Source organism: Sprattus sprattus (genome assembly GCF_963457725.1).
Source record: "Sprattus sprattus genome assembly, chromosome: 3".
NCBI classification, from domain to species: domain Eukaryota; kingdom Metazoa; phylum Chordata; class Actinopteri; order Clupeiformes; family Clupeidae; genus Sprattus; species Sprattus sprattus.
Window position 1 is genome coordinate 24,123,991 of NC_137922.1, and position 24,035 is coordinate 24,148,025.

Below are 24,035 nucleotides of genomic sequence, written 5' to 3' on the forward strand. Positions count from 1 at the left end.
ACTCGGACTCTTTACCGCTTGTAAGCATTAGGCTAGTAATATAATTACATGCGGCCCAATCACAGGCGTGTGATACCCTTTACCAAGCCTGCACTCTCTGGTGTCATTGCGTAAATATACCACTCGTTCCCTAACTCACAATGTGTGTGTGCGTGTGTGTGTATGTGTGTGTCTGTCTGTGTGTGAGTGTGTGTGTGTGTGTGTGTGTGTGTGTGTGTGTGTGTGTTTGTGTGTGTGTGTGTGTGTGTGTGTTTGTGTGTGTGTGTGTGTGCGTGTGTGTCTGTGTGTGAGTGTGTGTGTGTCTGTGTCTGTGTGTCTGTGTGTGAGTGTGTGTGTGTGCCTGTGTGTGTGTCCGCATGTGCTGAAGGGCCAGAGGGAAACAAAGGTGACACGTTCTTATGCCTCTTTTTCAGTTTTCTTTTTGTAGTTTCACTCTTTTAAAGGAAACGAGTGAAGTTACAGCAAAAGAGAGTGAACGGAGGAAAAGCTCTCGCAGTGTGTGAGTGAGTAAGAGAAACCGGTAAAATAAGGTCAGCATATTTTAAACGCTGGAAAACAGATTCCCATAAAACCAGCGGTAACAAAGGCAGCTATTGTGCTAATTGCAGTTTCCGCCAAATTTCTTGCCGAAGAAAAAGAAGGCAAAAAAAAGAGAAGTAAGCACATTTCTGCCCAAGTATGCAAGCCAGCCGTCAAAGGAAATGTTTGTGTCAGTATGAAAGGGTGGCACTGAAGGAAGACGGTTTGGCCTTGACAGTCCCATGACTTAGATGACAGGAAGTTTTTACAGCTGAAAAAGTTTATCCCATCATCAGGTTAGGGGAATTTTTTTTTTCTGCTTATTTATTTATTTTGTTTATTTTTACAGCTCATTTTTGGCCAAGTGCTGTCATGGTCTGTGATGCTGAATAAAGCTTGAGCTCTTAAGGCCGATCTGATCTTGAGCAATGATTACTCAAAAGAGTCGAATGTCAGTTCCGCATGTAGAACAGGGTTGTTTGAGAACATGTGGGTTGGTTGGTGTTCACACCTTCTGCTGGTGTTACCGAAGCGGGCCGTGTTGAAAGCACCCAACACTCAAACCACAAGTTAGCAGTTAGAACTTATGCGGGGGCAAGAAACCTATTTCCATGCCTATTTCAGTCTTGTTTAATTTGTCTCTCTCTTTCTTTTTCTCTCTCTAGCCCCCTTTCTCTCTATCTTTACCCTCATCCTTCATCAATCTTTAAATTCAATAAGATTCAATTGATCATTAATCAATCAATAAGCTTTATTGGCATGACTGAGAATAATCTTTCGGCTTCAAAGCAATGTGTGGTACTGCTCTGGCAGTGGGACAGAAATGTAACTCCTTCTCTCTTTCTGTCTCTCTCTCTCTCTCACACACACACCCCATCTCTAACTCTTTCTGTCTCTCTCTCACTCGCGTTCTCTCTCATGCCTTCTCTCTCACTTTCACTGTTTGTCTTTCTCTCCCCCCCCCCCTCTCTCTCTCCCTGTCTCTCTCTCTCTCTCCCTCCCCTTCATTCTGTCTTCGTTCTCACTCACTCATCCATTGTTCCTGAGGTCTGGCTCCAGGATCCTGTGCGTGACTGGAAGCTATATTTTCTCCCTGTGCTGTTGTCATGTGTAACACCTGAACAAAGGCACAGCTAATTGCGTGGGATGTTTACCTAAGCTACCCCCCCCTCCCCCCCCCCCCCCCCCCCCCACACACACACACACAAAAACACACACACACACACACACACGCTCATCTTTTCACTCCTTCCTCCTCACCCAACCCAAAAGGAGGGATTTACTGGTGGTTATTGGTACATTGTGAGAAGTGGTTGCCCTAATGTGAATCTTGACATACCGCATGTATTTACAGTATGTTGTCCTCTCCTGCTTCCTGTAGGCGTTGAATGGCTTCGTGCTGGTGGTCACTGCGGAGGGATATGTGTTCTACTCCTCCCCCACCATCCAGGACTACCTGGGCTTCCACCAGGTGAGCACCGCAGCCTCAATGTCATCTTCCACACACACACACATACACACACAGAGTCATCTTCACCAGCCCAACACATGTGTGTCACACACTCTGAGCACCGCAGTGTGTGTGTGTGTGTGTGTGTGTGTGTGTGAGAGAGAGAGAGAGAGTGTGTGTGTGTGTGTGTGCGTGTGTGTGTGTGTGTGTGTGAGTGTGTGTGTGTGTGTGTGTATGTGCTTAACACATGTTTGTCACACACTAAGCAAGGAGAATACCACTGGAATCTAAGTCAAGGGCTGGATGAAAGAAAGAAAGAATGAAAGAAAGGTTCATATGTATTTTCTAAAAGATTTTAGTATGCACCACCAGGGGCTTATTACACTCTACTGTGTAGCACCCACTGGCTGAAGCAGCTGCATATTCTGCCCACTTGTGTTATCACCACATGTAGTCTGTCTGAAAGGTAGGTTATAAAGCTGGTCTGTCTAAAGGGTAGGTTAGCAAGCTAGTCTGTCTGAAGGGTAGGTTATCAAGCTGGTCTGTCTAAAGGGTAGGTTAGCAAGCTAGTCTGTCTGAAGGGTAAGTTAGCAAGCTAGTCTGCAAGCTGGTTAGTCTGTCTGAAGGGTAGGTTAGCAAGCTAGTCTGCAAGCTGGTTAGTCTGTCTGAAGGGTAGGTTAACAAACTAGTCTGCAGGCTGATTAGTTTGTCTGAAGGGTAGGTTAGCAAGCTAGTCTGCAGGATGGTTAGTCTGTCTGATGGGTAGACGCTAATAGAGATACAGTGACTTGTTATGCCCTTGGTATGCCTAAGATTTAGCTAAATGGACAGTATGTGTTTGCTATAAAGGTGTTTCTCTTTGTCTTGTCATTTCGGTTCTAAAGTTTACTATACTCAGCTGAATTAATTCTTTTCAAAAACATTTTCATTTTTGTCCTCTCTTCCTGTAAACAGCAGTCAGTACCATGGCGCCTCTGTGGTCGACATTACCCCTGCCGTTCTTCTCTTTTCTGTGTCCTTTCTCCGCGGTCGTTTTGTTTGTCATAAACATGTCATCGTGCCTCTGCTCCTCCTAAATGAGAGGGTGCCGACACACACACACACACACACACACACACGCACGCACGCATGCACACACACACCCACACGCCTGGTGGAGAGAGTCAGCCTGGCCCTGGCAGAACAACAAAAACACACAGAGTAGAGCAGCACCACACCAATGCCGCCAGTACACACACACACACACACACACACACACACACATACACACGCCCACTGGAGATCCTCTGAGGAGCACGCAGTATAGATCACACACCAGACGCTGTTGAGTACTCTCTCATTGACAAACACGTGACATTATGCACGGAACTTCAGTAGTGTTTAAGCCCACACAGACATGACCATCGCCCAGATCCTGTCACGTCCTGTCACATCCCAGATCCTGTCACATCCCAGATCCTGTCACATCCTGTCACATCCCAGATCCTGTCACATCCTGTCACATCCCAGATCCTGTCACATCCCGGGGGTGACACAGTGGTACAGGAGGTGGAGAAGTCGTTAAGTAATCAGAAACTTTGAAAACACACAAGTTTCTTCCTTACTTTGAAAACACACAAGCTCCTTCCTAATTCTGGACACATTTATAGGCAAAATATATAATGAAAAAAGGTTAAAAATGAAAAAAAATATATATATAAACACACGAACATGGGGAGTTTTCACAATACATATCGCAAAGATTAGAATAGAAATAGAGTCCCACATCCCAGTTCTTATAGAAGGATGTGTCCCGTGTCCTGATGAAACCAGAGTAGAGATGAGGAGACTGTGGGGGAGCCAGGGGAAGTGGTTATGATGATGGTCCATGTTAGACCACTAAGGGCTGGGTGCATGTCCTAAACGATTGGAAAACCTCTAAGGAATACGCAACACATTACCCCCCAAATGCTGGTGTTTTTACAGCCGTGTATGAAAAGATGTCTGCTGTTTATCATTTCCTGGTTTAGACGGATGAGATCTTTCACTGTGCTTCAGTGAGCGTGTTTGACACATTGTTACACAGTGTCCAAAGCCGTGGAGCTGTGGCGCTTTTCCAAGTCTCGCTTTATCCTTGTTGTCAAGCATGTCTGCTGTGAAAGGGCACACACAACGTGGTGAGACACAGTACAGTAGGCAGTGCTAAATCACTCAGTGTTGTTCTTAGACAAACTGGCCTAACCTGTCTCGGTGTGTGTGTGTGTGTGTGTGTGTGTGTGTGTCTGCTCATTCAAAAGGACAAAACAGGGAAATGTTGAGAATCCTTCAGCTCTGGTTTGTCACAACATTGGCTCTGCAAGTAGATAAGCATAGAAAGCCAGAATCTTCTATGTGTTTGATAAAAAGCAACACATACGTCTGGCAATGCACACACACACACAGACACGCACAAACACACACACACACGCACACACACTCACACACACACACATGCACGCACACACATATTTGTCGTTGGTTCTCTTGTAAACAAAGAGCTGTCACTGGTCCAGATTAAGTGTGAATGTGGATGTGGTCAAAATTATTAATGAACTGAATGTTGTTTTTCTCGTGTTGCACGAGTCATGTGCAATGCCTACACATGTAGTCACCATGTAAGTGAGAAGATGTGTGATGACACACACACACACACACACATTTGCACACACATAAATCTGATATTCAGGAATAGATTGGCCTCAGTGTGTTGTGTGTGTGTGCATTTGTGTGCATGTAGGCAAGGTTGTATATGAGTTTGTTTCAGTAGGTGTGATTTTGTTTGAGTCTGGGTGATTTCGAGTGCATGCATGAATGTGTGTGTGTGTACGTGTGTGTGTGTGTGTGTGTGTGCGTGCCGTGCATGTGTGTGTGTTTACTTTGTATTTGTGTCTGTGCATGCATCTCAATGTGTCTTGGCTGTACCAGCCTGTCAACACGTTAAAGGATGAAGTTCCTGTGTGTGTGTGTGTGTGTGTGTGTGTGTGTGTGTGTGTGTGTGTGTGGTTGTGTGTGGTTGTGTGTGTGTGTGTGTGTTTGTGTGTGTCACAGAGAGCTACATCCCTCCGCCCTTGGCACCACTCCACATTGCATGCATATCTGTGTGAGACTGTTTGAAAGTCAGAAGTTCACGGCAAACAAGCCCCACTTCTCAGACACATCTCCCTCAAGGGAGTATTAATGGGCTAACAGCTTCAGAAAGAGAGAGGGAGAGAATGAGAGAGGGAGAGAATGAGAGAGGGAGAGAATAAGAGAGAGAGAGGGAAAGAGAAAGGGAGAGAATGAGAGAGGGAGAGAATGAGAGAGAGAGAGGGAGAAGGAAAGAAAGCGTGGCCTGGGGTGCCGATGGGTTTTAATAGGTTATTGGAAGGTAGACAGGCACCGTGTAGCTATCCTGCCCACACACACACACACACACACACACACAGAGAACAGGGTACCATACGGCAGACATGTGTGAGTCATGCGTGATGCAGATGAGGCGGGCATGACCGGCTGGCACAGGCACTATGTTCACAAATACACGCAAACACACACACACACACACACACACACACACACACAAACACACACACGTGCGCGCGCACACACACACGTTCCATCTGCCCACCCGCCGACAACAAAGGCCCTGCAGCAGTGCTTGCCCTCTCAACAACACTGTGCCTGGGTCACGCTCCGCACACACTCTCACACACACACTCTCACACACACACACACAAACACACTCTCACACAAACTCACACACAGACACATCATGTCTGATGAAGTGATACACAAAAGATAAGGAAAGAAGGAAAGAGTATTGAGAGAGGGAGGCAGGAGAAAATATCTGCATGTGTTTACTTTTACAAGTTTACAAGTTTGCGTATGAGGGAAACATGCGTATGCAGACAAGCACAGTCCAGCACTGGAGTTGAGGACGCGACCTCGGGCATGGCAGGACGCGACCTTGGGCATGGTAGGCGGGCGTGCTAGCAAGGAGGCTAAACCCGTGAGTGCTAGCGTCTGTCGCCTAACAGATCTCTTAAGACATCAGGTACTTAGGTTTACTCACTCCCAGATTGATCTGCATTTCCTTTTGATTGCATGTTTCATTCATTCATCTGTAAAGTGCCTTGAGACAGTTTTATTGCTTTGGCGCTACATCAATGAAATGTAATTGAATTGAATTAGTATGCAAAAGTGAAGCACAGGAATGAAAGGCAGGCCGTGTGTGTGTGTGTGTGTGTGTGTGTGTGTGTGTGTGTGTGTGTGTGTGTGTGTGTGTGTGTGTGTGTGTGTGTGTGTGTGTGTGTGTGTGTGTCGTGTGTCAGAGACCATACGTGAGAGAGAGACAGGCATCTCTTCAGCAAGGATGTTTGACTTATTTGTGTGTTTGTTTAAGCGTGTTGCCAACTCATTTGAAGCTCAACTCCATGAAGCATGGTGTGTGTGTGTGTGTGTGTGTGTTTGTGTGTGTGTGTGTGTGTGTGTGTGTGTGTGTGTGTGTGTGTGTGTGCAAAGCATGGTGCCAGCCAACAAACTAACCAGCCTTTAGCCACATATCCACCAGCACATTAGCTGCTTCCTCTGCTTGACTCACCGCAGACAGTGTTTAGGCACTCCGTTCTGTCAGACGTTCACATACACACACACACACATAGCCACATATATGTGCTCACATACACACACCCCCCTAAACACACACACTCACACACACAAACACACAGACAACGTCTAGGCAGTCCGTTCTGTCGGAAGTTCACACACACATATAAACACATATACTGTTTGTGCTCACATACACACACATACCTAAACACACACACTCACACACACACAAACACCCAGACAACGTCTAGGCACTCCGTTCGTTCGGAAGTTCACACACACACATAGACACATAGTCAGCAAAGAATTCGGATCTGGTCCCCTCTGTCCTGGAGCTAATTGGGGTGGAGCCAGGCGTGCACAGGCGGACGAGATGCGAGTCACACACACACACACACACACACACACACACACACACAGGCGGACGGGATGGGAGGCATGTGCTGGTGCTTTCTCTGACAGCAGTGTTTATCTTGGAGCGTGCGAGTGTGAAGATCACTTGGTTAAGAAACAACACTTTGTGTGTACGTGTTTATTCATGTGTGTGTCTGCTTGCATTTTTGTGTTTGTGCCTTTGTGTATTGTGTGGTAGTGTTTGCCTGTCTAGATGTGTGTGTCGTGTGTGTGTGTTGGTGTATGTGTGAGTGTGTGTGTGTGTGTGTGTGTGTGTGTGTGTGTGTGTGTGTGCGCGCGTGTGCGTGTGCGTGTGAGTGTGTGTGTGTGTGTGTGTGTGTGTGTGACAGGCTGGAACAGGGCACTCTTCTCACAGCTGCTTCGGGGAGCACTAGTGGAGCCAGTCAGAGCACTGTGCGCCTCACTTACCAAAACAAGCTATCGCCGAGGCAACGATGGCCGCGAGGCCTCAGCACTCAGCACCAGATAAGTGTCTGGTGCTGCCATTGAAACTCCCAGAATGCACCACACCCAATAGCCCAGTTCTGGTGTGTGTGTGTGTGTGTGAGTACTCAGAGTCTCATACTTGGCCGTTTGTGTTTGTTGGCCTCAAAAAATTATGATTTACTTTGAAATCCACAAATCCACAAGTTGCTCCTGTCTTTTCTGGTGTGTGTGTGTGTGTGCACGAGTGTGTACGCGCATGTTTGTGAGGGTGTGTGCAGGGTTGAATGTCATTGTTATTTTGTGTAACACAGACTTGTTTTGCCAGTATCTCTGACCCCTGAAGACTCTGTGTGTGTGTGTTTGTGTGTGTGTTGGAGGTTTACATAGCTGTGTACAGTCTGTGTGTGTGTGTGTGTGTGTGTGTGTGTGTGTGTGTGTGTGTGTGTGTGTGTGAGTGTGTGGGTGGTGGTTTATATAACTGTGTACAATCTGTGTGTATGTGTGTGTTTACCTGGGTTGCTGGATGGCAGAATGGGTGTGAGTTTTTTTCATGTTTGTGTCTGAAAATGTCTTAATACACATATTAGAATGCTGAATATGTTTGCATGTGTTTTTATGTGTGTTTTACATTTGTGTGTGTGTGTTTTTGTGTGCTTGTGTGTGTGTACGTGAGGTCCATTTCTAACCCCCTCAATGTCATAAATATCCCATAATAATCCCCAGCAGCTGGCTAGGGACCACTGCTGGCCCAGTTCTGGCTAAGGTCCGGCCCAGTTCTGGCTCAGTTGCGGCTCACTCCCTGCCCACCGCTTGCCTGCAGTACTGTCGCTTTGCTTGCGCCTGCTGGGAACCTAATTATCTCCAGAGACACAGAGCATAGAGAGAGAGAGAGAGGGGGGGGGGGGGGGCAGAGAGAGAGTTAGAGAAAGATAGACAGAGAGAGAGAGACAGAGAGGGAGAGAAAGAGAGAGACAGAGAGTGAGAGAGAAAGAGATAGAGAATGAGTGAGACTGAGAGAGAGAGAGATAAAGAGAGAGGGGGGGACAGAGAGAGAGTAAGAGAAAGATAGACACAGAAAGAGAGACAGAGAGTGAGAGAGATAGAGAGAGAGAGAGAGTAGAATAGTCCTACCATTAGGGGGCAGCACTTCTTCATTTTCATTCTCTCATTCTTTCATTGTCAAGTGTGACAACAGAAGGCTGTTCTCTTATCAGTCCTCTTTTGCAGAGGTCGTGGCCATTACTGATCAGGTGCTTTAGTGCAATGCTGTTCTCACACAACCTTCCAGTGCTGAATATGTTGACTGGAGGGTGTAACAGTTTTGTGTCTGCCCCATTGGCTTGTGCTGTGTGTGTGTGTATGTATGTGTGTGAGCGTGCATGTATTTATTTGGTGGTGTGTGTGTGTGTGTGTGAGATATTGGGAGTATGTATTTAGTTGAGTGTGTGTGTGTGTGTGTGTGTGTGTGTGTGTATGTGAGCATGGGAGTATGTATTTGGTAGTGTGTGTGTGAGTGTATGTGTGTGTCTGTGGTGGAGGAGCCATCACTCTAAACACTTCTTTAACCCTGACCCTGTTTCTCCCCTCTGTAGTCTGACGTCGTCCATCAGAGCGTCTTCGAGCTGATCCACACGGACGACCGCGCCATGTTCAGACGCCAGCTTCACTTCGCTCTCAACCCCACCCAGTCAGACGGCACAGAGGGGAGCGACAGTCAGTACCCCCTGCCCCCGACACACACACACACACACACACACACACACACACACACACACACTCACACACACACACACACTCACACACACACACACACACACTACCAAACACACACACACACACCCATGCTCACACTCACACACAAACACAACCAAAAACAAGGTCACACACACACACACACACTCACACACACACACACACACACACACACACACATACACACACTTCTAAATACATACACCCATGATACATACACTCACGCTCACACACACACTACCAAATACATACACTCACGCTCACACACACAAACTAACAAATAGCGCTTTGAAACCAGCGGGCCCAGGATTACTGGAGCTTAGTGGAGTTTGATTTTGGGTCGGTGCAAGTGTGGGTGCAAGTGTGTGTGTGTGTGTGTGGGTGAGTATGAGTTTGGGTCGTGTGGCAATAGTGTGAGGCAGATCAGTGTGTGATGCTGACTGGGGCCAGCAGCCTTGGAGAATAAATAGAGCTCCAGTCGGAACAGGCACTTCATTACGGAACACTCATGGAATGTGGACCAGACCATTCATGTGGGGGGATTTAAGGTTCTCTGGGCTCATTTATCCAAAAAAAGGAAAAAAAGAGAGAAAGAAAGAAAAAAAAATGACACCATTGTGCAAACGTTGTGATGAATGTTGACAGTGACTCATGCTCCAGGATCTTTCTTCTCTTTTTTTCATTTCTTGTGTTTCATTTGTTTCTTTCTTGTGAAATTAGCTGACATTTCTTTCTCTCTGTGTGTGTGTCTTTGTGTGTGTGTCTCTGTCTGTGTGTGTGTGTGTGTGTGTGTGTGTGTGTGCGTGTGCGTGTGCGTGTGCGTGTGCGTGTGCGTGTGCGTGTGTGTGTGTGCGTGTGTGTGTGAGCAGCTATGCAGAGCAGTAGTGAAATCACCAACAACCTGATGAACTACAACCCACTGCACATTCCACCGGAGAACTCTTCCTTCCTGGAGCGAAGTTTCTGCTGCCGCTTCCGCTGTCTCCTGGACAACTCCTCAGGATTCCTGGTATTCCTCACCATTCCTTTCTCCCTCCGACCACACACACACACACACACACACACACACACACACACACACACACACACACAGAGCAGGAAGGCCAGAGAAATTAAATATCTGTGCCGCCAGCACCTGTTTTTGTTTGTTAAGTTGGGAGTCAACAACAAGCTGACGAAGACGTTGTTGATAGTTTTAGTGTTTGTTTGTTTGTTTGTAGATCGCTAATAATTCCCAAAATGACAGATTAGTGTGAGTTAGCCTCAGCGCTCACATTTCTGCCTCGTGCAGGAATCATGTCACCCCTAAATATCACGTCTCTGAATTAGACATCAGCCCCCACCTCACCCCCAACCAAGACCACAAATGTCCATGAGTGTATGTATTGTCTGTCAGTGTTAACACGCAGCCATAGAGACCTGTGTCATGGTTCTCGGTGCAGTCGACTGGCCTAACGTTGGAGGCCTAACTGGTGTCTGTGAAGGAGTCTTCATCGAAGGTCACCTCTTCCTCTTCCTCTTCCTCTTCCGTCCCCAGGCTCTGAACTTCCATGGGCGTCTGAAGTACGTGCACGGGCAGAACAAGATGGCTGATGACGGCACCATTGCTCATCCTCAGCTGGCGCTCTTCGTCATAGCAACGCCCCTGCAGCCTCCGTCCATCCTGGAGATCAGGAGCAAGACGCTCATATTCCAGACCAAGCACAAGCTGGACTTCACGCCCATCGGCGTGGACACCAGGTCAGCTCAGCAAACACACATATACACACACACACACACACACACACACACACAGACAGGTGTCAGCACCAGGTCAGCTCTGTAAACACACATACACATACACGTGTTTGGGTGGATGGATGGAACAGTAATGTATAACTGAGTTCAATTTGTTAAGTAAGTAATATTCATGACAAGTAGTGTGTATGAAAATATTTCAATAAATGGTGTCTAGAAATGTCCACAGGAAGTACTGTCGGAAAAAAGGAATGCTGCTGTGTGTTGATCTCTGTCGTTGTGCCACTGTTTTACTCTCTATCTCTTTGCTATCTCTCCCTCCCTCTCCCTCTCTCTCTCCCCTCTATCTCTCTCTCTCTTCCTCCCCTTTATCTATCTATCTATCTCTCCCTCCCGCTCTCTCTCTCTTTCTCCCCTCTATCTCGCTCTCTCTCTCCCTCTCTCTCTCTTCCTCCCCTCTCTCATCTATCTCTCTGTGTGTGCAGGGGGAAGGTTGCCCTGGGCTACACGGAGACGGAGCTCTGCATGCGCGGCTCGGGCTACCAGTTCATCCACGCGGCCGACATGATGTACTGTGCAGACAACCACGTCAGGAGTAAGTCCCAGCCAGGCCAAAGGTCAAAGGTCATATGTTTGATTCTCCCTAAACACATGCAAATCCTCTGCACAGATACAATAGCACAAAAAATGCTTTAGAAATAATGATAATTATCATCATCTGTATGCTTATGGTGTTAATTTCAAAATGTGAACTATCTTCATCATCATCATCACCATCATCATTATCATCATTTTTATCACCAGCACCATTGGCATATCTTCCTTTTGAGTTTCTTTCCATAAAAGCTCTTATAAATATAAAGTTAATATACAGTATACAACTCAGATAACCTAATTACAATTTAGACCAGTTTTAACAGGATGAAATTTCACACTCAAGTTTACCTCGGAGATGTGTATAAGTATCTTTTTATTCAACAAGCTTGTCGCGCAACAGATGAGAGTGAAGCAATGTTAAACATATCACACATCACACAAGATTTATATAGATTGAGGTTGCCGTTCTCGGACGCCAAATCAGATAACCACGTGGTGCGTTTCCCAAGTCCGAGGTCAGCTCTCGCTATGCTTTCTGCAACGTATGCATCAGAAAGGCAGAAAAGAAGGACTACTAGTTCTTCTCATCAGCCCTCGCTTATACACACACAGAAGATACACTTTTAGCACACGTACATAGATATAAACGTAAGCACTTAAGATTCAAAGACATACAGAGAGAGAAACGCCATGTTTCAGCACACAAAGCCATATGATTAACACACCTACATACTGGATTATAGTCAGAGTTTTACATTTCTCTATCAAACACTGTTTGACCATCTCCTCTACTCTGGCTTGCAGTGATGAAGACAGGGGAGAGTGGGTTCACCATCTTCAGACTCCTGACCAAAGGGAACACCTGGTTGTGGGTTCAGGCCAACGCCAGACTGGTCTACAAGGGAGGACGGCCAGACTTCATCGTGGCTCGCCAGAGGGCCCTAACGTGAGTCTCTACACCTGAGCTCCTCTGTGTCAAGACCCAGATGTATGGGGACATGAATTGTATAAGGACTTTCCTCTGTATTTACGTAATATAGATTAATTTATCTTTATTTATTAATGATTTATTAATAAATGTATTGATTATTTAATACTTGATTTATTAATCTTAATTAAAATGAATAATTAGTTTCTGTCTCCTTGTCCTTCACCTTAAGCCTAAATGATCATATTTCTGAAAGGGGTTTTGCAAAGATGCGTTTTCATGGTCTTAGTTCTTAGTCTTACCTGATGACTACTATGGTAATTATCTAGGGTTATAATCTCTCTCTCTCTCTCTCTCTTCTCTTTCTCTATCCCTCTCTCTCTCTTCTCTTTCTCTATCTCTCTCTATATATATTACGACTAATGTGATCATGTTCTGCTCTGTTTGGACAGAAATGAAGAGGGAGAGGAAAATCTGCACCAGAGGAAGACCCAACTTCCTTTCAACTTTGCGACAGGAGAGGCTGTCCTTTATGAGAGCGCACCCTCCCTCGACATGGCCTCCCTCAAAGGCCCGCCCCAGATCCCCAAAATCCCCGACCCGATATCCGTGGACCCCAGCTCCATGCTGGGCTGCATGCTCCAGCAGGACCAGCTGCTGTACAACGGCGAGCCCAACTCCCAGTTTCCCATAACCATGGAGACGACCATGGAGTTGCCCATGGAGATGCCCATGGAGATCCCCATTGATAAGGCCTTCCGGGACTGCCACGCCGTGATGAACGTGCACGGGGACCCATGGCAACAAGCACCCACCGGACCCGTCTCGAGTGCAATCAAGGCGGAGGCCGACGCGAAGGACATGATGGAGACGCTGCAGCAGATCATCACGGACACCAACCTGTGCCAGGACCTGCAGGTGGAGACGGACCTTGGCCCTCTGGAGCTGAAGGAGTGGGAGAACGCTCTGCTGCGCATGAACACCACCAACAACGAGACCTCCGTGGACCTCAACGACATCCTCACCAACGACATCTTCTCCTACGTGGAAGGCCTGTTTGCGGAGAACGGCCTGCAGCTGCCCTCCACACAGCAGCAGGGCACACAGAGCGCCCTCTCTGGCCAGAACAGCTTTGTGGATCTGCCAGACTGCCTTCCAGAGCTGGAGCTGCAGACCTCCATCCTGGCAGCTACCGGGCAGGGCTTTGGCTGCCCAGGGGGGATGCAAATGCTGGACAACACCCAGCTGCAGGGCAACGTTGTGAGCCGTCAGGACGGCACGGCCAGTGGAGGCTCGGTGGCGCCGCGGGGCACCATGAAACTCACCCACATGGGCCCAGAAATCGCCCTGGCCCAGTCGGTGCCCACTGGTGCCGACCTCCTCGCCCAGTCTCTCCCGCTGAGGAATGGGCAGAGAAGCCTGCCTAACGGACCCAAACTCCAGGGTTTCAACCCTGGTACCCTGGCCGGCCCGTACGGCCAACCCCAGGGCCAGAGCCAGCTGCGTCTGGGGCTCCAGGCCCCCGGGCCCCTTGGTAACCGCCCCCATCCCAACAGCAGGGCATCTGTACCCCAGAGGCGGATTCTGACGGGGCAGCAGGAGATGCTGGGGCAAGTGCACCCCAACACGATAGCCGTCCCCACCATGCAAAACCACCCCATACAGACCATGTCTCTGCCCTCTCAGCCAATTGCGTTTCAGGGGCAGAAGGCTCTCAACCAACCCAACGGCCAGGACAGGCTGTGGGCGTCCCCCATGGCCAGTGCAGCCGGCTCCCAGGCTATTTCAAACCAGACGGACGTGCCCCAGGCCGCCTGTCTGCAAGGGCGCTTTTCCCTCCACACCCAAAGCACCCAGGACCAGAGCCTGCGCTCGTGGCCGCCCCAGCAGCAGCAGCAGCAGATCCCACAGCAGCAGCTTCCCAACCCTCTACCAAATGGACACCAGTACTTGTCCAACTGCTTCAGTCAGACCACAGACTTCCAAAGAGACCCCATGTCTCAGCTTCTTCCCCAAAACACTCAAAGCTTCGGGACGAGCTTCAGGCCCCAGAACAACAACCCCGCCACCGCCACTGGGGTCTACCCCGGGGGCTACCCCAATCCTCAGTCAGGGCTAATGGATGCCCCTCACCTGTCCAAAAACAGCTGCATGTTTGAGACCTCGCCGAACCCCAACCCCGCCCCCGCCCCGTCCTCATTGGTTAACGGCGTGGGTTTTAACAACCTGCGGCCGGACGGCATGCTGGCTCGCCAGAAGATGAAGGTCCTGCTGAACCCCGTTCCCCCGCAGCAGCCATCCTGCTTCTACCAGGCGAGCCCCGGCGACGTCCTGGGCACCACGCCCCCCCTCAACCCGCTGCCCCTGCAGGACCCCCTCAACCCACTCGCCTGCCAGCTCACCGCGGGCATCTCCGCGGAGACCCTGCTGGCACAGCGGCAGTTCATCAACTGCAACGGCCAGATGCAGGTAAGGCACCGTTTGTCTCGCAGTTAGTGGCTGAACGACTAAAAACAAGATCACCTGCACACCTGTACGCCGTTGTGAACATCGATAACCACACACAGAAGGTCACTCATCACATCACTATACATTTCACAACAATATTATTAAGTTATGTCATCTCCTGTTTGGCTCTTTATAAGTTCTGCACCTTTCAGACCTGGAATTCAAAAACTTCTGCTTCGTAATGATGTGACAGAACGTCATTCAGATAGATAGAGATAAATAGATGGATACTTTATTAATCTAGAGGGAAATTAAGGTCATCCAGTAGCTTATACACTTAGCTCACAAACATACATACATGGATCACAATAAAAACAATACACATAGGGAGAACATGAACACAGGGAGTGGGGTGTTTACAGGTAAAGGATAGGTGTCAAGTGTTGCTGTTCATGAGGAAAGTAGTGCAAGGAGTGCAGAGAGATATTGTTCCTGTGCATGTGTGGATAGTGCAAAGATAGAGTCCTTTGCTTGTGTGTGCGAGGATAGTGCAAAGTGATATAAATAGTAAATTAAAGTACAGACTTCAGCAGAATTGCAACTGTTTACTGGACGTCTTAAGCCAGAGGGGGAAGTTTCAGTTACTTCAGTTAGTCGTGCGTCTTACAGTTTGTCAATATTTGGTTCCCCTTTTGCAGATCCCCAACCCTCTGATAAATGACAACAACTCCTTCCCGTTCCCTGGCATGGGCAACGAAAGCACATACTTCTCAGAGAACAGTCAGGCCAACTGTTGTGATTTCTAAAAGCACACGCTCCCCTTTGCCATTTGTGCCGTGAAAAAATGACCGACCGTGAGACCTGACGAAGCAGCACAGACGAAGCAGCACAGAAAAACGATCCAAAATGACTTAAAAACAAAACCAACGACAGGCTCACAAATGCCTTCTGAGATTCTTTCTACTTGCCTTTCTGTGGAGTCCAGGAGATTTGATGGACACACCTTTTGTACCAGCCGCAGCTCGAAACCTATAAAAGAGGACCTCACATGACATCCGTCAGTCAGACATTTTGTTTTTTTGTTTTGTTTTTTAAATTGAAAAGGAAATGAAATGGAAGCAGCAGCAGAGTCAGGGAAGAACCTGCAGGCGAGCAGAAGGCTTGCATCGTGAACTCTGTGCTCTGCTCTTTGGAGTCAAGGATTAAATACCAGGAAGGTGCAAAAGAAAATATTTATTTTGTTTTTTTTGTTCTATGCATTTGTATTTCCATATCTTTGTCACTCTCACTTTTAATATGCCTTGAGTGTTTTTTTTATTTTCCAGTTTTGTTTTTTCTTGCGTTTTAAAGCCACAGGAAATTAGTGTGAGTAGATGTGTGTGTGGTAGGTCAGTTTGCTACCCGTGGTCTCTCTAATGAAGTAAGTGTGCAGAAGGCGGGGGGAGACACACACACAGGCCACACACACACACATACACACACACACATACACACACACACACACACCAACACATACACACATACACACACTCACAATCACACTCACACACACATCATAGATGAGGTTCTGGTGAAACAGAGACACACAGTAAACAACACTGCAATAGAATGGCCCGGATCAAGTTGAATTATTGAATGAATACATTTCCAGTTTATTACTATCCAGTACACAGCGCCGTTAGCACAGCGCGGCTAGCATAGCGCGGCTAGCATAGTGCGGCTAGCAAAGCGTGGCCAGCATAGCGCGGCTAGCAAAGCGCCACCAGCATAGCGCTATTAGCACAGCGCGGCTAGCATAGCCCCGTTAGCACAGCGCCTCTTCCAGGTGCTTCCCATGGCTCCAGGCCCGAACCCGAGAGAGCAGGCCCATGAAACGCCCTGTGAACAGCAACAGAGCTTGGCTCTGAGCAGGTGGAGAACCTGGCCCAAGATGGGGAGGCTGAGAGGTCAGGGGTTAAGGGTCAGGGGCAAGGAGAGTCATCTGCCTCAGGAACAAGGCAGGGTGACAAGGGAGTGAGAGTGAGGGACAGAAACAGTAGAGGAAGAGAGAAGAGGGAGGAAAGCAAAAAGAGAGGGAGAAAAAAAGAAGAGAGAAGTTGTCATGCTGCCGTTGTCAGATCTGGGCCAGATTAGAGTAGGGTCTGAGCCTGATCTGCTCCAGCTATCCCAGAATTCCCTCTGTGCATTCGCTCCAGTCTCGACTGCTATCCCAGAATTCCCTCTGTGCGTTTGCTCCAGTCTCGACTGCTATCCCAGAATTCCCTCTGTGTGTTCGTTCTATACTCCAAAAGAGAAGGGTGTGACTCACACTAGAGCTTGTCTGTGTCAGTTCCTCCTGTCAATGTCCTACCTGTGCACTTACCACACACACACACACACAGGAAGCACAGAAGCCTATTCTCTTTCACGTAGCCAGCATAAAGTATATCTCAATACATGGGAGCAGCACTGTGTGTGTGTGTAATGAGAAAAGTGCCGTCCTTGCCTCCTGCTTCTCTTTTAAATGTCCGGAGGGGAGAGACGAGACACATCTCTGCTCACTACAGCACAGGTCTTTTCAGCTGTGAGCAGGAGGGTGAGCACACACACACACACACACACACACACACACACACACATATAAACACACACGCATACAAACACACACACATACAGAGATCCTCCCCGGAGTATTGCTGTCCCTTGTAAGTAAGATGTGTCAGTCTTCAGAGAGCAGCCTCATTTTGATTGACAGCTGAGTCAGTCTTCAGAGAGCAGCCTCCTTTTGATTGACAGCTGAGTCAGTCTTCAGAGAGCAGCCTCCTTTTTGTGGCCGACTGGCTTTTAGTATCGATTAATCACCATATGTATGTATGTATGTCTGCATTATGTTTTAATATATCACATTGTAACAAAGTATATAAATCAAAATGTTAATGGATAACATGTATTCACTCTTCTTTGTTTTGTTTTATGAATGTGTCTTTTATATTTTTATAAGCATTTAATCAAAAATATCAGACATGTCAATGAGCCATTTTTTCTCCTCCTGTCCTGTCAGGCTTGTCCTTCTAACTGCCTTCGCTCTCTCTGTTTGTTCTAAACTTGTGATTCTGTTGCTGGAGAAAGGGAGAAATATCTAGTAGTCCCCCCCTCCGCCCATCACACACACACACACACACACACACACACACACACACACACACACACACACCAAGGCTGTCTAATGGCCCGTGTGCTGTATGCCCACCTGAGCAGGCCCGGTGTTCAGGAGAGGAGATACTTTAACGAGAGGAGTGCCCAAAATGACATCCCTAAAGCATGCAGAAGACCAATCACGGGAAAGCCAGCAGATGTCCGTAGCACTGAGATGGCTAGCTTCTAGAAAGCAATCAAACCTATTATTGCTGTTTTGTTTTTTGTTGTTGTTATTGTTTTTGTTTGTTTGTTTTCTTTTTTCCTTCTTTCCTTCAAATGTATGTATGTATGTTCTATAGCAAGTTCGAAATTGTATTCTAGCGTAGATTGTTGAAGCTTAGCGTGTCCACCCCTCTCTGTGCTAGACTTCCTGGTCCTTTTGCAGCACGGCGATTCTGATTGGGTGCCGTTGACTGTCAACAAGGAAGAGGAGGGGTTTCAGCAGAGGCGAGAGGGTGGCTTGGCAGACCCCATGTGCCTTAAATTCACATTTCACCAGAGTGTAGCCTTTGTATATTCCAAATAGGACTGTGCTTATTACAAATGAACTTTGCTTTCTGTTATTGAAATGTAAATAAAGCAAAATAAATGTAAGTAACGTACCTTACCTCAATATCTTAAAGAATATGGCCGACTATGAATTCAGTACAAAAGGGCGAGATAGTCTATAGCGCTGGAAGCATGGGTTTTCCCCTCTTTCGCATAGAGTGTCTGTCCGTGTCCATAAGAGGTTGCTGTTAGAGGAGATTAGCCCTTGGAAGAGTGGAGTGGAGTGGACTCATCCACACGAGACGCCACTCACACACCAAAGTTAAAAGATTCTCAAATATCTCCATTTTTGCGCAACTTTACAGAGCTTCTCGTTGAAGGTGGTGTCAGTGACCCCCGCAGCCAAACCAGAACGTTACGTGGCAGCTAAGGTTTCTTATGCAGTGTGTTCGGACAGTTTGCCTGAGCTTGGGGATCAGACGGGTGAGTTTCTGAATGCCCTCGGACTAAGACAGAGAGTCCTTTGCACGATTAATTGAGATTACGACACACATTTACTACACACTTTCCCACAGCAGTTAGCCTCACCTGAGGAAACAACCCAAGTGCCTTTATATATGTATTTTTTTTTTGTTTAGTTTTTTTTTTTTTTTTCAGGACATTTAATGGCTTCTGCATGTTGATTTTAACTGCGATTTGTTTGCTGGCTCTGTTGATGTAACAGACAGGAGATGAAAGGTTAGATTGGTACCATAGATGCAACAGTAGTGATGCCCCAACAAATGTATGCCACTTATCTAAGAACTATGAATGCTTTAACATGGGGGGGGGGGGGGGGCAGACAAACACTATTTAGAATTGTAACTGATTATAATAATAATTCCAAAATGATAACTCATAGTCACAGTGGTGTGATCCCTGGTTGTGTACACCTCCAGAGAAGATTCTCCATTGGTAGTGAGGACTCGGAGGACCCCTCGAATGATGGTTTGGTTATATTGGAGGCAGTGACTGGTGGCAGTGACAGGGTATTGATACATTTTTAGTGAGTTGCTGACTGATGCTGTCCATGAAGTATGTGGGTTGATCGTTGGTTGAACCCTGTTGGTTTTGGTGGGAGACAGTTGAGAGTGAACACAGCTCCCAGAAGGCTGATGTGGTTCACTGTGGAAAGTGCAGGCGGACTAACCAGAAGGGTCTACCAGAGTCCTAGCAGAGGTTTGCCACTTTCAGTTTTTCTTTCTTTCTGATCGCCCAAACACACACACACACACACTCACACACACAGTGTTTGGAGCGTGGAATCCTGGCAACCTTCTAGATCCTCACAAAATGGAGAGCGCAACACACTGGTGCCAACTTTCCGAATGATTCTCGTCATTTCAGGTTCCTCGCTACGCAGCCACTCAACTAATGAAAAGCGTTTTCTGCATGCTTTAGAACAATGGAACAAATAAAGCACTTGCTACCGCAGACACCTCCCCCAAATAGCCACATCTAGCAGCTGACTCTGGAGTGGTTCCGGCTCAGATCTGGCTCAGTTCTGGCTCTCATCCGGCCACATCCAATCCACAGTCATCTGCCGTCTAGACAAAAAGGAGAGTGTGAGGGCAGGTTTCTCTTGTAAATGCAGTATCATTGTATTATTGACATTTTTTAATTGCATTTTATTTCTTGTGTGTTTGTTTGTGTGTGCTACCTGGCCTTATAAGAGCCCTCACCTATCGTGTACTATTTTGTACATTTTATGCACAGCTGTTAAATATGTAAGCCATTTTTTTTTGACCGATTTTCCTAAAGTACAGCATATCTATATTGTAGCTTTGAGCTTTTTACTTGTTATTTTTGTAATTGCAAAAGAGCCTCTTCTTCTCTGTGCCTCTCAATATTAATATTTCATTCTATTCTATTGCGCTATTAAAAGGCATTTTGATGACTCTACAGATTTTGTGATATCTTCTTTTCACAGAATGTCTAAGTCAGGCAGGCAAGCTGGTGCTTAACTGTCAGTGATGGTAGCACTGTAAATGTTTTCTCTTATAGTTTCTTATGACCACAAGAGGGTGCTTCCACCCATGGATTCCCCTCCATGGCCCAGTAGCTCTCTCTCTCTATCTATCTCTCTCTAGCTCTCTCTATTTGTCTCTCTTTCTCTATCTCTCCCTCGATCTTTCTCTAGCTCTCTTTATCTCCCTCTCTTTCTCTCTCTATATCTCTCTATCTCTCTCCCTCTCTATCCTTCTCTATCTGTTTATCTCTCTCTATCTCTCTCCCTCAAAGTTACACAACAGCTGAGAAGAATGGCAGGCCCATCTCAGGTCTGAGCCAGAGCGGTAATTCATTATGCATCGTGTGTTCCTATCACCCAGAGGGGCTGAAGGGGCGCAGTGGACTTTCCCAGAATAAATTGACACACATCCCCACCCCCCTGTTTAGACGCCGGCCATCATGATGGGTTTAGGCAGATCTGGCGGGGACGAACTGTGGCTTCAAAAACGATGAAATGTGATAGAATTGAGTGTCTGTGTGAATGGGTGGCTGAATAAATGGCTGAATAGATTAAAGATGACCCATGAAGCTGGAGGGAGATATAGCTTGTTGGTCTCTTGTTGAAGGGTTTGGATTAGTACACTCATAGTTGAACAATATTAGTTGGAAATTCTCTTTATTTGGGATAACCCCTTGAGATGTACCATCTCGTTTTCGAGGGGGTCCACATTATATCGTCCACAGAGATATATCATACAAGGCTTTTATTGCAACACACATTTCTATTTCAAGTTGACCCCCTTAGCTTATGAAGTAATTCAGGAATTCTAGACTAAAACAATGTTGAATTGATATGCATATGCTATCAAATGTTCTATAACATAATGACTAGAAAGTGTGAATTCCGTTACAAACATCAATTCATTTATGTCTGTTTTTTTCTTCATGGCCTAAAAGGTGAGGGTTTTTCCCCTTTTTGGTAACTTCAGTTAGATCTGGAAAATGGACAGTAAACCAAGAAAGCTTTTGAAATCCTGAGCTTCTAAAGTTTCACCTGTCTACATTCTACATTAGCCAGAATGGCTGGAGCTGTGTGCTTTGGAGGACGGAGAAGAATGTCTGCATATGGTAGGATGAGTTTGTCCTGGACACACAAACAGTCATCTCCTCGCAGTCGCACAGGCAACACATCTAAAATCACTCACTACAACACACTAATACACAACACTACAACACACTAATGTCCAAACAGTATCCGCTTCAGTAACTAATACCACACTTCTGCTGCAATTTGCAATTTGAATGTTTTGTCTCAGAAAATGTTGAGAATTAAAAAGGCGTGTAAGAGGAGAACAGCTACAATGCTTCCTAATTTCTTCGAAGTTCCCTACTTCATGGTCAATATATTTACGGACACTTTATATTTTTCGTTTTCTTAAATATCCAATCTAATCCTATACTAAAATTATCTTGATTCACTGTTGTCTGTGTTTTGACGAGCCTGCAGAACAGTTCCGTCCCTCAAGCAAAACTAGCGGCTCCTCGGTGCTGTGCTGCTCTGCGATTGGACAAATGAGTCTGATCGTGAGCTCGTAGGGCCTGACGTGCTCGCCCGTGTATCTGGGAGATTTTTCTCCTCCCATGCCTGTTAACCTCGGGCCTGTGCTTCTTTGCGCGCTCCCGTACAAATCTGTGCCGGTCGCCTGGTCACTAGAATGCGAATGCCCGACTCTGACTTGGTGTGTGTGTGTGTGTGTGTGTGTGTGGGTAAGGGGTGGGGGGTGATGACGTCGAGAGCGCGCAAAAGCTCGTTACAGAAGAGGAGCTTTGCAAAGATGAATTAGAAGCGAAGTCTTGACACAATTTAAATGTCGTTTGATTTCTATAGCTTTCCAACTTTTTGTCAACTTTGTTTTGGACTTGTTCGTACATCATTGTCGACTTAAACAGATGCTGCGTTTGGGCTGCCATCATCATTGCTTAAATGACGAAGGGGACATGCACTTGCTGCCACCATCTAAATTAATGTCGAAATAGCATACTTTCCCATGCTACCTCGCCGGTTTGGTGGGATGGTTTCAGCAGACTATAAGTATTTAAAATTATCTTGATATAGAACCAATGCCCCAGTGATTTTCGCTCACAGAAGATGGAATCCTAGTTTTGATTGATGGACCCAGGCGACTAACAGGATTTGGGAGCACGATCCGTGCCTTTCAACGCCACTTGTAAATTCGCATAGGCTACGTTCGTTTTCTGGAGTCTTTATGATGAAAACATAAAGACTACATTTGCATTTGGGTTGTCATAACATATGTCCTTCGTTTTGGGGGAAGAAGAGACTGTATATCTTCTGCCAGATATGTGTAGGTCGAACAACACCGCACTGAACTACAGGATTACAGAGCCACTGTAGAGCCTTACAATGTATGCTGGACGTAAAAGAAGAAAACCGGTCCAAAGAGCGTAAGTAATTGAAGTGAACAAATAGTACATAGTCACAGTTCATAACGCAGTTAGGCTTCATGTATTTGTAATTTTTTTCTATTTTTATTTGGTCATCCACTTGTCAGCTAGCAGGTTATGTAAATAATATAGCCTGATCGACGGAATATTTTTAAAGAAATGGACTATACTGCGTGCACAGTTGACGATATAATTTGTTTGCTGTCGCTGTAAATGCATACATGTATGCTACGCCTTGCGATGAAATGTCATGTGGAGCACGTCTTCTGTGTGGTCAAACATGATGGGCGGCATGCGTTTACGAATTTGCTGGTTCTATTTAAACGTTGAAAATGATGTATCTGCGTCTTAGTGGGGAAGTAAATACTGTATTCAGTTACTTTAGTTTTGACATGCCCAGAGATATATTTCCGTAATGATTTTCATAGTATTTTATTATTAGAATGAGGTTATTAGAATTGTGATAACTTTAATGTATATTAAAAGTGTGCATGTAGAATATATTTAATTCAGCCCAATGGATAGTGTAGCCTTGCGTATGGAGGACCGGGTGATACTTCAATAACCTCTAGATGCGAGTTCAGTTTTTTACGTCAATTAAGCCTATGATTGTCAGCACCCTCGGACTCTGCTTGTGCACCATACACATATTTAAATTACAGTTATTTAATACAAAATTGAAAAACACAGAATTTAGTGGAAATTAATTGGCCATTTTGAATTATGAATTATTATTATTATTATTATTATTATAGTTGTAGAGTACCAGGGCTTTTCTGCCCTGCTGTTGACCATGTAACGCGGTGCCCATCTCTGATGCACCCGTTTCGCTATCTACACAGGGCGAAACCACCGCCCGTGGAGACTGTGAAATCAAACCCATCCAAGCGACACAGGGACCGGCTGAACGGCGAGTTGGACCGGCTGGCCAGCCTACTGCCATTCCCCGACGAGGTCACCTCTAGCCTGGATAAGCTCTCAATACTACGCCTCAGTGTCAGCTATCTGCGGGCCAAGAACTTCTTTACTGGTGAGCGT

The 24,035-nt window shown here is 46.5% G+C and overlaps 2 protein-coding genes across 2 annotated transcripts in view; both read left to right on the plus strand.

Annotated features, from left to right (window-relative positions):
- The window catches only part of ahr2 (aryl hydrocarbon receptor 2), a 99,055-nt gene extending 79,673 nt beyond the window's left edge, over positions 1 to 19,382 (plus strand). The window contains exons 4-11 of the mRNA XM_080834828.1: positions 1,901 to 1,990; positions 9,007 to 9,127; positions 10,036 to 10,175; positions 10,704 to 10,906; positions 11,389 to 11,498; positions 12,305 to 12,446; positions 12,881 to 14,897; positions 15,575 to 19,382. Of these exons, the coding sequence (XP_080690954.1) occupies positions 1,901 to 1,990; positions 9,007 to 9,127; positions 10,036 to 10,175; positions 10,704 to 10,906; positions 11,389 to 11,498; positions 12,305 to 12,446; positions 12,881 to 14,897; positions 15,575 to 15,682 (2,931 nt within the window). The 3' untranslated portion in view covers positions 15,683 to 19,382. The remainder of the gene's footprint in view (positions 1 to 1,900; positions 1,991 to 9,006; positions 9,128 to 10,035; positions 10,176 to 10,703; positions 10,907 to 11,388; positions 11,499 to 12,304; positions 12,447 to 12,880; positions 14,898 to 15,574) is intronic.
- Positions 19,383 to 22,956: 3,574 nt separating this feature from the next.
- Positions 22,957 to 24,035, plus strand: part of ahr1b (aryl hydrocarbon receptor 1b) — a gene marked incomplete at both ends in the record, with an annotated part of 71,583 nt that continues 70,504 nt past the window's right edge. The window contains 2 exons of the mRNA XM_080835408.1: positions 22,957 to 22,997; positions 23,840 to 24,027. Of these exons, the coding sequence (XP_080691534.1) occupies positions 22,957 to 22,997; positions 23,840 to 24,027 (229 nt within the window). The remainder of the gene's footprint in view (positions 22,998 to 23,839; positions 24,028 to 24,035) is intronic.